General features: G+C 48.7%; 1 protein-coding gene across 1 annotated transcript in view; it reads right to left on the reverse strand.

Annotated features, from left to right (window-relative positions):
* The window catches only part of LOC124615957 (26S proteasome regulatory subunit 10B), a 61224-nt gene that overhangs the window by 25045 nt on the left and 21788 nt on the right, over positions 1-14391 (reverse strand). Inside the window, exon 3 of the mRNA XM_047144161.1 lies at positions 2116-2155. Within this exon, the coding sequence (XP_047000117.1) occupies positions 2116-2155 (40 nt within the window). The remainder of the gene's footprint in view (positions 1-2115; positions 2156-14391) is intronic.

The raw sequence follows: 14391 nt of genomic DNA on the forward strand, positions 1-14391 counted from the left end.
AGCAAGAGTAAAGGAAACAAAAGAAAAATTCGGAGTATGTATTAAAATCCATGGAGAAGAAATAAAACTGAGGTTCGCCGATGACATTTTAATTCTGTCAGAGACAGCAAAGTACCTGGAAGAGCAGCTTAATGGAATGGACAGTGTCTTGAATGGAGGATATGAGATGAACATCAACAAAAGCAAAACGAGGATAATGGAATGTAGTCAAATTAAGTTGGGTGATGCTGCGGGAATTAGATTAGGAAATGAGACGCTTGAAGTAGTAAATGAGTTTTGCTATTTGGGGGGCAAAATAACTGATGATGGTTGAAGTAGAGGGGATATAAAATGTAGACTGGCAATGGCAAGGAAAGTGTTTCTGAAGAAGAGAAATTTGTTAACATCAAGTTTAGATTTAAGTGTCAGGAAGTCATTTCTGAAAGTATTTGTATGGAGTGTAGCCATGTATGGAAGTGAAACGTGGACGTTAAATAGTTTAGACAAGAAGAGAATAGAAGCTTTCGAAATGTGGTGCTACAGAAGAATGCTGAAGATTAGATGGGTAGATCACATAACTAATGAGGAAGTATTGAATAGGATTGGGGAGAAGAGAAGTTTGTGGGACAACTTGACCAGAAGAAGGGATCGGTTGGTGGGACATGTTCTAGGGCATCAAGGGATCACCAATTTAGTACTGGAGGGCAGCGTGGAGGGTAAAAATTGTAGAGGGAGACCAAGGGATGAATACACTAAACAGATTCAGAAGGATGTAGGTTGCAGTAGGTACTGGGAGATGAAGTTTGCACAGGATAGAGTAGCGTGGAGAGGTGCATCAAACCAGTCTCTGGACTGAAGACCGCAACAACAACAACAACAACAACAACATCTCACCACAGACCATGCAGTAGCCAGTGCCCTTCACTTAATGACGGAGAGCAGCGGCGTTTGCATTACGTTGTCAGTGCTAACAGACAAGCAACATATTGTGAAATAACTGCAGAAATCAATGTGGGACAGGCAATGAACATAATCATTATGACAGCGTGGCAAAATTTAGTGTTAACGGGCTATGGCAGCAGACAACCAATTTGAGTGCCTTTCCAAATAGTACATCACCTTCAGCTTCTCTCCTGGGCTCATGATCCTCAGTTCGACCCTAGATGACTGGAAAACTGTGGCCTGGTCACGTGAGCCCTGAATTCAGTAAGAGTCGATGGTACAGTTGAAGTGTGGCATTGACCCCCGAAGCCATGGACACAAGTTGTCAACAAGGCACTGTGCAAGCTGGTGGTGGCTCCATAATTATGAGGGCTGTGTTTACATGGAATGGACTGGAATTTACTGGAAATGGCTGTGTTTGGTTACTCAGAGACCATTTGCAGCCAGCCATTCATGGACTTCATTCTCACAAACAACGATGGAATTTTTATGGGTGACAATGCACCATGTCACCAGACCACAACTGTTTGCAACTGGTTTGAAGAACATTCAGGACAATTTGAGTGAATGATTTGGGCACTCAAATTACCCAAGATGAATCTCATCAACCATATATGGAACATAATCAAGAGGTCAGTTTGTGCACAAATTCCTGCACTGCAACACTTTTATATTTGTGGACAGTTATAGAGGCATCGCGCTAGGGTGATATCCCATGACTTTTGCAACCTCAGTGTGTTGGAATTATTTTATTTTTTAAAAGTCTGAGGGTATTTTTCCCATCTCATTTAATCAATGCACTAGGTGGAACAGTACTGGTTTCTCCAAAGATCTAAATAATTCTGAGAGAATGTCGTCAACTCCCGAAGCCTACTTTCAATTTAGGTCTCTTAGTGCTGTGTCAAGTTCTTGTCCCAGTGTATCTCATTTTCACCCCCTTAACTTTCCATATTTTCTTTCCTTTTACAGCACACCTATATGTCCTGTCCATCTTTGATCCTTCCCTTCTTTTATTGTTACTGGCATTAATATCGAACTAAAATTACATTTCTTGCCAAAGACATTTAAAGGAAGTATTATTTTAGAAACAAAAAGCTTTTTTGCACAGGGTCACTAGAGATGTGCTCCTCAGAGAAACAATGAAAATATAATTAAATCAAAGTAGTTGAATGCAACATGAACATACAAACTTACATTTTTCCTCGGTTAGCTGCTTAAGAACTTCACCAACAATCTGCAAATGAAAATTTTATTATTAGTAGTTGTTGAAGCAAAATGCTACTGCAAGTAATGATGAAAGGCTTCTCTCTCTCTCTCTCTCTCTCTCTCTCTCTCTCTCTCTCTCTCTCTCTCTCTCTCTCTCCCCCCCCCTCCCCTTTTACACACACATACACACACACACACACCCCTCCTTCCTCAAATATTTTGTTGATGCAGGCCGATGGTACACGCACCAAAATACTTTACCTTGTGATATGAGTTCTTATGGAGGACATTATATTAAACATGAATCATATGTTTGCAGAAACAGGCTCAGTTCAAAATTAGAGTTGGGTACAGCAATCTACTGAAAACTGTAAATGGTTGAACCAATGACAAAGCGTAATTCACTTATCAAAATGATGTGTGTTAAAATGGAACCAATATTTATTTTGGACCCCATCGTACACTGTTATTAGGCTGTTTACACAAACAAGATCTCATATTCAGTGAGTTCAGCACTTCACTGAAAAAAAAAAATCATCTTTCAAGCAAACCTAGACCTGAAATTTTCTGCCAGATTACAAGTGCATACCGGACCAAGACTCCAACTCAGGACCTTTGCCTTTCACGGGCAAGTGCTCTACCAGTTGAACTACCCAAACAATACTCACGACCTGTCCTCATAGCTTTACTTCCGTCAGTACCTCATCTCCTACCTTTTGTGAAGTTTAGAAGGTAGGGGATGAGGTAGTGGATGAAATAAAAGTGTGAGGATGGATTATAAGTCGGGTTTGCATAACTCAGACAGTAGAGCACTTGCTGCAAAAGGCAAGCAGTTTTAATCTACCACAAAGTTTCATATTTTCATATCAGTGCACTCTACGCTGAAGAGTGAAATTTCATTCTGAAACCTAGCCCTTGTACTACACTCAGAGAAGAGAAGCCAGTATCACATTTGAGCCAAATGTTAATATGGAATTTGACACACACACACACACACACACACACACACACACACACACACACAGAGAGAGAGAGAGAGAGAGAGAGAGAGAGAGAGAGAGACTAAAAACTACAGCACGTACATCTATTTGGCTGATTACTATTCTTTAAGCAAACAGTTGCAACTCACTGCAATACCAATGCTATTTGTTTAGATCCAAGTCTGGACAGTTCACAGAATTATAAAAACTACAATAATCTCTTCCATTAAATCAAAAGGCAGGGCAACCATTAACAGCTCAGAATGTAACATGTACTCCATTAAAATGAGGCATAATGAGTACATATGCCTCATGCATCAGAAACCGGTGGGTCCTCTCACCACAGTAGAAGGCCACGTACCAGAGAAAAATTACCTACATGGGTGGATGGATTATGGAATATTAAGGGAACAAACTACTATGCTCATCAGCACTTCTATACTGGGCATGTCAGAAACATGGGAGGAAGTCACTCAATTTTAAACCACAAACAAAGTGGGCAAAAGGAAATACAGAGAATGGTCATAAGACACGTTAAGACTAAATTGTTGAAAGAGTCAGGGGGTAAGACATAATATGGTACAGTAGACATCAGCTGGGAGCAATCTGAGACCCACCGTCGTCATGTGGCGGAAGGGCACCCCAAGAGACCAGGCCCCCTGCCCACTGTTGCACATTAATAGAGTTGGAATACCAACTCAGTTTTACAAATATTACTCTATGGCATTGGCCGCTTATATAGCTTCCATTTACCATGAATCTCTCACCCAGTACAAAATCCCAAGTGACTGGAAAAAAGCACAGGTGGCTTCTGTGCATAAGAAGGGAAAAAGTACGGACCTGCAAAATTATAAACCAATATCGCTAACTTTGGTTTGCTGCATAATTCTTTAACACATTCTGAGTTTGAATATAATAAACTTTCTTGAGACTGAGAAGTTTAGGAATCAACAGGGTTTTAGAAAGCATCACTCATACAAAACTCAGCTTTCCCTTTCCTCACATGAAATACTGTGAACTATGGATGAAGGGCAACAGGCAGACCCCATATTTCTAGATTTCCAGAGAGCATTTGACATAGTGCCACATTGCAGCTTCTTAATGAAGGTATGAGCATATGGAATAAGTTCACAGCTATTTGAGTGGCTCTAAGACTTCTTAAATAATAGAACCCAGTACGTTGTCCTCGAGAGCAAGTGTTCAGAGGCAAGGGTATCATCATGAGTGCCCCATGGACGTGTGATAGGACTGCTGTTGTTCTCTATATACATAAACAATTTGGCAGACAGGGTGGGCAGCAATCTGCAGTTGTTTGCTGGTGATGCTGTCGTGTATGGTGTGAAGTCAAAGTTGAGTGACTGTAGGATGATACAAGATGACTTTGACAAAATTTCTAATTTGTGTCATGAATGGCGTCTAGCTCTTAATGAGGGAAAACTTAAGTTAATGCACATGAGTATGAAAAACAGACCTGTACTGTTTGGATTCAACATTAGTAGTGTACTGCTTGACGTAATCACATTGTTTAAATATCTGGGCAAAACAATATGAAATGGAACAAGCATGTGAGGACTGCGGTAACGAAGGTGAATGGTCGACTTTGGTTTATCAGAAGAATTCTAGGAAGTTCATCTGTAAAGGATACCACAGACAGAACAGTGGTGTGACCTATTCTTGAATACAGCTTGAGTGTTTGGGATCCGTACCAGGTCAGTTTGAAGGAGGACATCAAAGCAAATCAGAGGTGGGCTGCTAGATTTGTTACCAATAAGTTTGAATAACACAAAAGTGTTGCAGAGATGCTTCGGCAACTCAAATGGGAATCCATGGAGTGAAGGTGATGTTCTTTTCAAGTAACACCATTGAGAAAATTTAGAGAACCGGCAGTTGAAGCTGACTGCCGAATGATTCTACTGCCGCCAACATAGATTGCGCATAAGGACCATGAAGATAAGATATGAGAAATTAGGGCTCATATGAAGGCATACAGACAGTCGTTTTTTCCCTCACTATCTGTGTGCGGAACAGGAAAGGAAATGTCTAGCAGTGGTACAGGGTACCCTCCACCACGCACCGTACAGTGGTTGGTTGGTTTGTGGGATCAAAGGGACCAGACTGCTACGGTCATCAGTCCCTTTTTCCAAAAACGAAAAACACCCACAGAGAATAAAAAAGAAACAACTGAAAAGACGGGAGACGATACAGGACAATAAACATTCAGACAGAGATCAGATGAAACAAATTAAAATCACATAGAGTGTGACAGTGGTTGGCCGAACATAGAGACAAAACAGAAAAGCCAACCACCGAGAAACACACTAAAACTCAGTCTAAAATCCAAGACCAAAGGCCAGACTCAAAACAAAAAAAACAAACACTCAGATTAAGTTATAAAAACCCCCTGCCTGAATAAAATGAAAAACTAAGCCTGCCATAGCAGAGTCATCAGTTAAAAGGGCAGGGAGCGTATCAGGCAGTGCCAATGTCTGCCTGAGCATAGTTAAAAGGGGACAGGCCAACAAAATGTGGACCACCATCAAGGCCGTCCCACAGCGACATAGAGGCGGGTCCTCATGACGCAGTAAATAGCTGTGCGTCAGCCGGGTGTGGCCAATACGGAGCCGACAAAGGGCAACTGAGACACTACGAGTGGCTCGCATGGAGGAACGCCACACATCCGTCGTCTCCTTGATAGGACGAGTTTGTTTGGTGTGGTCAGGTTGTACCATTCAGCATCCCATAGCGCGAAAACTTTGCAGCGTAAGACTGCTCGCAAATCAGTCTCCCGGAGGCCAACGTCCAGAGTTGGTGCACTGGTGGCCTGTTTGGCCAGGTGGTCAACATGTTCATTGCCGGGTATCCCAACATGGCCTGGGGACCACACAAAGACCACAGAGCGGCTGCAACGGGCAAGAGCATGGAGGGACTCCTGGACAGCTATCACCAGACGAGAGTGGGGGAAACACTGGCCGATAGCTCGTAAACTGCTCAGGGAGTCGCTACAGATAACAAAGGACTCACCTGAGCAGGAGCGGATATACTCTAGGGCACGAACGATGGCTACCAGCTCAGCAGTGAAAACTGCTGCAGCCAGCTGGCAAGGATCGTTGTTCGTAATGGTCCCCTAGAGTTAGAGCATAAACAACACGACCAGCAACCATCGAACGGTCAGTGTATAACACGCCAGAGCCCTGGTAGGTGGTTAGGATGGAATAAAAGCGGCGGCGGAAGGCCTCCAGAGGGACTAAGTCCTTCGGGCCCTGTGCCAATTCTAGCCGAAGGCAAGGGCGGGGCACACACTACGGGGGTGTACACAGAGGGGCTCGAAAAGGAGGTGGAAGAGGGAAAACCCCCAAGCTCGGAGAGAAGCTCCCCGACGCGGACCGTGATCGTACAACCCGACCGGGGCCGACCTTCTGGGAGATGACAACCGACTGCGGGAACAGGAGATGATAAATAGGATGCCCGGGCAAGCTACAAACATGCGTAGCATAAGCGGCCAGTAGACGTTGGCGCCATAACCGCAGTGGAGGGACACCAGCCTCCACAAGTATGCTGTCAACAGCACTGGTCCTGAAAGCACCAGTCGCAAGTCGGATCCCGCTGTGAAGGATTGGGTCCAGCACCCACAATGCAGATGGGGATACTGAACTGTAAGACAGGCTCCCATAATCCAGACGGGACTGGATTAATGCCTGGTAGAGCCGTAAGAGGGTATAGCGGTCGGCGCCCCACCTGGTGTGGCTCAAGCAGAGCATTAAGATTCCGCCAACACATCTGCTTAAGCTGCCGAATATGTGGGAGCCAAGTCAACCGGGCATCAAAAACCACACCCAAAAAGCGATGTGTCTCCACTACAGCAACAAGTTCGCCAGCAAGATAAAGCTGCGGCTCAGGGTGAACTGTTTGTCGCCGGCAGAAATGCATAACGCAGGTCTTGGCAGCTGAAAACTGGAAGCTATGCTCGACAGCCCAAGACTGCGCCTTACTGATAGTGCCTTGCAGCTGACGTTCAGCAGCTGCAATGCCAATGGAGCTATAGTAGAGGCAGAAGTCATCAGCATACAAGGACGCTGAGACAGACTTTCCCACCGCCGCAGCGAGCCCGTTAATTGTAATTAAAAACAGGCAAACACTTAAAACAGGTCCCTGTGGCAACCCGTTCTCCTGAACTCGGGAGGAACTATGGGGGGCCGCGACTTGCACACGGAAGGTGGGATTCGACAGAAAATTTTGGATGAAAATCGGCAGTGGACCCCGAAGACCCCAACCATGAAGCGTAGACAGGATGTGATGGCGCCATGTCATATCTTACGCCTTCCGCATGTCGAAAAAGACAGCGACGAGGTGCTGACGGCGGGCAAAGGCCGTACGGATAGCTGACTCCAGGCTCACCAGATTGTCGGCGGCAGAGCGGCCTTTACGGAACCCACCCTGAGACGGAGCTAAGAAGGCCCCGAGACTCGAGTACCCAACTCAACCGCCGGCTCACCATGCGTTCGAGCAACTTGCACAGAACGTTGGTCAGGCTAATGCGGCTGTAGCTGTCCACCTCCAATGGGTTCTTGCCAGGTTTCAAAATTGGGATAACAATACCCTCCCACCATTGCAACAGAAACACCCCCTCGACCCAAATACAGTTGTAAAGGTCGAGGAGGCGTCGCTGGCAGTCCACAGAGGTGTTTCAGCATCTGACAGTGGATGCGATCTGGCCCAGGAGCTATTTCAGGGCAAGCGGCTAGGGCACTGTGGAATTCCCACTCACTGAATGGGACATTGTAGGATTCAGGATGGCGCGTGTGAAATGAAAGGCTCTGATGTTCCAACCGCTCTTGAATGGAGCGGAAAGCCAGTGGGTAATTCACAGATGCGGAACTGAGAGCAAAATGGCCTGCTAAGCAGTTGGCAATTATGTCGGAGTCAGTACAAATTGCCCCATTCAATGAGAGCGCAGGGACGCCGACAGGGGTCCAATAGCCATATAGGCCTCTAATCTTTGCCCAGACCTGCGATGGAGAGACATGGAGGCCAATGGTGGAAACATACCATTCCCAGCACTCCTGCTTGTGTTGGCGAATGAGGCGGCGGGCCTGCGCACGGAACCGTTTAAAGGCGATGAGGATTTCTAAAGATGGATGCCGCTTGTGATGATGGAGCACTCGCCTGCGATCTTTAATCGCCTCGGCGATCGCTGGCGACCACCAAGGCACAGTTCTCCGCCGAGGGGACCCAGACGAACTGGGAATGGCAGATTCTGCGGCAGTAACGATGCCAGTGATGGCTGAGTGAACCACCGCATCAATAGCTTCATGAGAAACAGGTTCAATAGCGGCAGTGGAGGAGAATAAGTTCCAATCAGCCTTATTCATAGCCCACCTGCAAGGGCGCCTAGAAGACTGACACTGTGGTAGTGACAGAAAGATCGGAAAGTGGTCACTACCACACAGGCCGTCATGCACACTCCATTGAACATACGGTAAGAGGCTAGGGCTGCAGAGTGAAAGGTCGATGGCAGAGTACGTGCCATGTGCCATACTGAAATGTGTGAAGGGAGAGGTCAAGCTGTGCCAATACGTTCTCAACGGTGGCGCCTCGACCTGTTGCCACTGACCCACCCCACAAAGGGTTATGGGCGTTGAAGTCGCCCAGTAACAGGAAAGGTGGCAGCAATTGGGCTATCAGTGCCGCCAGGACATGCTGCGGGACATCATCATCCGGGGGAAGATAGAGACTGCAGACAGTAACAGCCTGTGGCATCCACACCCAAACAGCGACAGCCTCTAAAGGTCTTTTGTAGAGGGACAGACTCGCTGTGAAGAGGGTGAAGGACATAGATGCAGACGCCACCAGATACCCTTTCATAAGCTGCCCGGTTCTTATAATAACCCCGATAGCCACAAAGGCCGGGGGTTCGCATTGTTGGAAACCAAGTTTCCTGAAGAGCAATGCAGAAGAAAGGGTGAAGGCTGATAAGCTGTCTGAGCTCAGCTAGATGGTGGAAGAAACTGCTGCAGTTCCACTGGAGGATGGTATTGTCCATGGCTGAGAAAGCCGTGAAGGGACTGGGAAGGCAGTTAACTCCACTTGTTCACTCGCTGCCACCGATTCAGTACCCATGCGAGTGACAACCATGGCGTCTGAGGGACCGGCGAGATCCAGGTCTTCAGCAGACGCAAGAATCTCAACCTTGTCCTCAGATGCGGAGCTTGTAGGAAATGGTGGAATGGGTGCCACCGCAATGTCGGGATTCTTGGGAACCTTTTTCTTTTTCTGCTTCTCTCGCTGTGCCTTCGGTGGTTCAGGCTGGAAGGGCTTCCCTGGGTCAGTCTCAGGGACGGAAGATGACTGTGAGGCCCTATGAATTTCCACTTAGCCTCTGTGTAGGTCAGTCTGTCCAGAGTCTTTATTTCCATTATTTTCCTTTCCTTCTGCAGAATCAGACAGTCCGGCGAGCAAGGGGGATGGTGCTCTCTGCAGTTGACACAGATGGGAGGCGGGGCACATGGAGTATCAGGATGGGATGGTCGACCACAATCGCGACATATGAGGCTGGAAGCACAGTGGGAAGACATATGGCCGAACTTCCAACACTTGAAGCACTGCATCGGGGGAGGGATATATGGCTTGACATCACAATTGTACACCATCACCTTGACCTTATGAGGTAATGTGTCACCCTCGAAGGCCAAGATGAAGGCACCGGTGGCAACTTGGTGATCCCTCGGACCCCGGTGGATGCGCCGGACGAAATGGACACCTCGTCGCTCTAAGTTGGCGCGCAGCTCGTCATCAGACTGTAAAAGATCACTGTGGAAAATAATGCCCTGGACCATATTTAAGCTTTTATGCGGGGTGATAGTAACAGAAATATCCCCCAGCTTCGTACAAGCAAGCAAGGCTTGTGACTGGGCAGAGGATGCTGTTTTTATTAAGACTGACCCTGACCACATTTTGGACAAGCCCTCCACCTACCCGAACTTGTCCTCTAAATGTTCTACAAAGAACTGAGGCTTCAGGGACACAAAGGATTTCCCATCAGCTCTGGTACAGATGAGATACCGGGGCGAATACCTTTCGCTGTCATTCATAGCCTTTAGTTCCTCCCATGGTCTGGCCAGGGAGTGGAACGATTTGGGGTCATACACATTAGACTTAAAGTGAGCTTTTGAACGCTTAGAGACTGCTGGTGGCTGGCCACCAGCAAGAGAAGATGTGCCACGCTTCACTGCATGTCATCCACCCTCATGCCACCTACTCCGACCAAGGGCCCTCCCCACGGGCACCACCCAGCCACATCAAAGGCCACCTGGCAGGATAGCCATTGCCAGGAGTCCTGATGCCCCAGGGAGATGGGCATCTACTCCTTGGCATACGTGGGGAGTTAACGGTGCAGGCATCAATAGAGCGAACCCTGTGTTGTCAGGGGGCTACATCCAACAGGGTACATGGCGGCCCCACCACAACGCACTGACTACCGTGCTGGATTTTAGGTGACATGTAGTCCATGGTGGCCGCCGGTGCAGAAAGTGGCACTGCACATTGCATGGCGGAAAGTGCACACAGGAATTTTTTTTTTTTTGGTGGGGTTTAAGGGCGCTCAACTACTGAGGTCATTAGCGCCCAGTCACTGTTGTTAGAGCACATGGAATCTAGTAAAACTCAAGGGGATGGGGGGACACCAGAAGGACCTGACAAAGATGCAGATAAAATAAGTAAAAAGGTTAGATGTCTTTGGACAAGCCAGTCAAAGTCATAAAACGCAGAATACGAGCAGCTGCTCGAGCGTCATCAGCTAAAACATCTGGTAAAGTAGATGGCAGGGACAGGACAACACGAAATTGACTAAAACGGGGACACGACAATAAAACATGGCGCACTGTTAATGCCTGACCACAAGGGCACTGCGGGGCTGGGTCACCGGAGAGCAGGTAGCGGTGGCTAAACCGGCAATGCCCAATCCGCAACCTGGTCAGAAGGACCTCCTCTCGCCGAGATGGTCGGGAGGAGGTTGTCCAAGCAGTTGGGAGCGGTTTTACTGCCCGGAGCTTGTTTCCTTGGAGGGATGACCAAGCATCCCACCACAACGACACAAGCCTCTTACATACATCCCCACGAACGTCAGATGATGGGACACAATGGGAGGCTGGCCGAGGCAGGAAGACTGCAGCCTTGGCTGCAGCATCCGAAGCCTCATTCCCAGGCACTCCTACATGTCCGGGAACCTACAGGAAGCTGACAGGAGAACCATTATCAGCGAAAGAATGGAGGGACTGCTGTATCCGTTGAATCAAGGGATGGACCGGATAGGGAGCTCCAAGGCTCTGAAGAGCACTGAGTGAGTCAGAGCAGAGTACGTACGATGAATGGCGGTGGCGGCGGGCATACTGAACGGCCTGATGGAGAGCAAAAAGCTCGGCCGTAAAGCTCGAACATTGGTCGAGGAGCCGGTATTTAAAGGTGGCGGCCCCGACGACAAAGGCACAGCCGACACCATCGTCAGTTTTGGAGCCATCGGTGTAAATAAAGGTGTGACCGGCAAGTCGAGCACGAAGTTCGACAAACCGTGAGCAATACACTGCAGCCGGAGTACCCTCCTTCGGGAGTGAGCTGAGGTCGAGATAAATATGAACCGGAGCCTGGAGCCAAGGTGGTGTCGGGCTCTCACCCTCTCTGAAGGTGGTAGGGAGGGCAAAATCCAATTGTCGAAGCAGGCGACGGAAGCGGACTCCGGGGGGCAGCAGGGCAGACACATACAACCCGTACTGACGGTCGAGAGAATCGGCGAAGAAGGTCTGGTAAGAGGGGTGGTCGGGCATAGACAACAGCCGGCAGGCATACCGACACAGCAGTACGTCGCGCCGGTAGGTCAATGGTAATTCGGCAGCTTCAGCATAAAGACTCTCGACGGGACTAGTGTAGAAGGCTCCGGTCGCAAGACGTATCCCCCGATGGTGGATGGAGTTGAGCCGGCGTAAGAGGGATGGCCGAGCGGACGAGTAGACGAAGCTCCCATAATCCAGCTTTGATCGGACTATGGACCAATACAAGCGTAGCAGGACAGTGCGATCCGCTCCCCAAGATGAACCGCTAAGAACTCTGAGGACATTAAGGGAACGTGTACAACGGGCCGTCAAATAAGAGACATGTGGAGACCAACACAGTTTCCTGTCCAACGTGAGCCCTAGAAACTTAGTTGTTTCCACGAATGGGAGAACAACGGGACCGAGATGTAAGGATGGCGGAAGGAACGCTTTATATCGCCAAAAGTTGATACAAACCGTCTTCTCTTCAGAGAACCGGAAGCCATTTGCCACGCTCCATGAGTAGAGGCTGTCTAGACAACGCTGAAGGCAGCACTCCAGGAGGCATGTTCTCTGGGCACTGCAGTAGATCGCGAAGTCATCGACAAAGAGAGAGCCTGAGACATTAGGTGGAATGCAATCCATAATTGGATTGATCGCGATGGCAAAAAGGGCTACGCTCAAGACGGAGCCCTGAGGCACTCCGTTCTCCTGGAGGAAGACGTCGGACAATACAGAACCCACACGTACCCTAAACTTTCGATCCGTTAAAAAGGAATCAATAAAAAGGGGCAGGCGACCGCGTAGGCCCCACCTGTGCATAGTGCGGAGGATACCTCCTCTCCAACAGGTATCATAAGCCTTCTCCAAGTTGAAGAACACTGCTACCGTTTGGCGCCTTCGCAAAAAGTTGTTCATGATGAATGTCGACAAGGTCACAAGGTGGTCAACAGCGGAGCGGCGGCGACGAAAGCCGCATTGGACATTAGTAAGTAGCTGTCGAGATTCAAGAATCCAGACTAACCGAGCATTAACCATGCGCTCCATCACCTTACAGACACAGCTTGTACGAGAAATGGGGCGGTAACTAGAAGGAAGGTGTCTATCCTTCCTGGGTTTGGGTATAGGAACAACGACGGTGTCACGCCAACGCATGGGAACCTGACCTTCGGTCCAGACGCGATTGTAGGTACGAACAAGGAAGCTTTTGCCCGCCGGAGAAAGGTGTGCCAGCATCTGAACGTGAATGGCATCTGGCCCCGGAGCAGAGGACCGGGACAGTGCAAGCGCACGTTCGAGTTCCCGCATAGTAAAGGGGGCATTATAAGTTTCCAGATTCAGCGATTGGAAGGAAGGTCGCCGAGCCTCTTCTGCCTCTTTCCCGGGAAGGAAGGCAGGGTGGTAATGGGCGGAGCTTGAAACCTCCGCGAAAAAGCGGCCAAAGGTGTTGGAGACAGCCACAGGATCAACAAGGACCTCATTACCTGAGGTCAGGCCAGGTACAGAGGAGTGGGCCTTAATGCCCGACAGCCAGCACAGGCCACCCCAAGCGACGGAAGAGGGAGTAAAACTGTTAAAGGAGCTGGTGAAAGAGGCCCAACAAGCTTTTTTGCTGTCTTTGATGACTCTACAGCATTGCGCTCTGAGTCGTTTGTATTCAATACAATTCGCCAACATAGGATGGCGACGAAAGGTGCGTAAAGCACGTCGTCGAGCATGGATAGCATCCCTACAAGCCTCGTTCCACCAGGGGACGGAAACGCGACGTGAAGAAGAGGTAGTACGAGGAATGGAACGTTCGGCAGCATTGATAACAGCCGTGAGGTATTCGACCTGACTGTCACAACTGAGAAAATCGTGGTCCGGGAAGGTCGCCAGGGAGGAGTAAAGTCCCCAGTCAGCTTTCGGTATGTTCCAGTGCGAAGGACGTGGGGATGGGGTGTGGTGCAGGAGACGAACGACACAGGGGAAGTGGTCACTCGAATAGGTGTCAGAAAGGACATACCACTCGAACCGACGGGCAAGAGTGGTAGAACAGATCGAGAGGTCCAAGTGGGAGTAGGTATGAGTAGAGTCCGAGAGGAAAGTCGGGGCGCCGGTATTGAGGCAGACAAGATTGAGATGGTTGAAGACATCCGCCAAGAGTGAACCTCTTTGACAGGATGCAGGAGAGCCCCAAAGGGGATGATGGGCATTGAAGTCGCCAAACAATAAAAACGGCGGGGGAAGCTGAACGATCAGGTGCATCATGTCAGCCCGACTAACAGCAGATGACGGTGGAGTGTAGATGGTACAAACTGAAAAGTAAAAGCAGAAAGAGTAATACGGACAGCTATTGCTTGGAGTGGGATGGTAATAGACATCGTCCCGAACGAGCAACATGACCCCGCCATGAGCTGGGATACCGTCCACAGGGGTGAGGTCATACCACTCCGAGGTATAGTGGGTAAAGGCAATACGGTCAGTCGGGCGCAACTTGGTTT

Source organism: Schistocerca americana, chromosome 5 (assembly GCF_021461395.2).
Source record: "Schistocerca americana isolate TAMUIC-IGC-003095 chromosome 5, iqSchAmer2.1, whole genome shotgun sequence".
Classification (NCBI taxonomy): domain Eukaryota; kingdom Metazoa; phylum Arthropoda; class Insecta; order Orthoptera; family Acrididae; genus Schistocerca; species Schistocerca americana.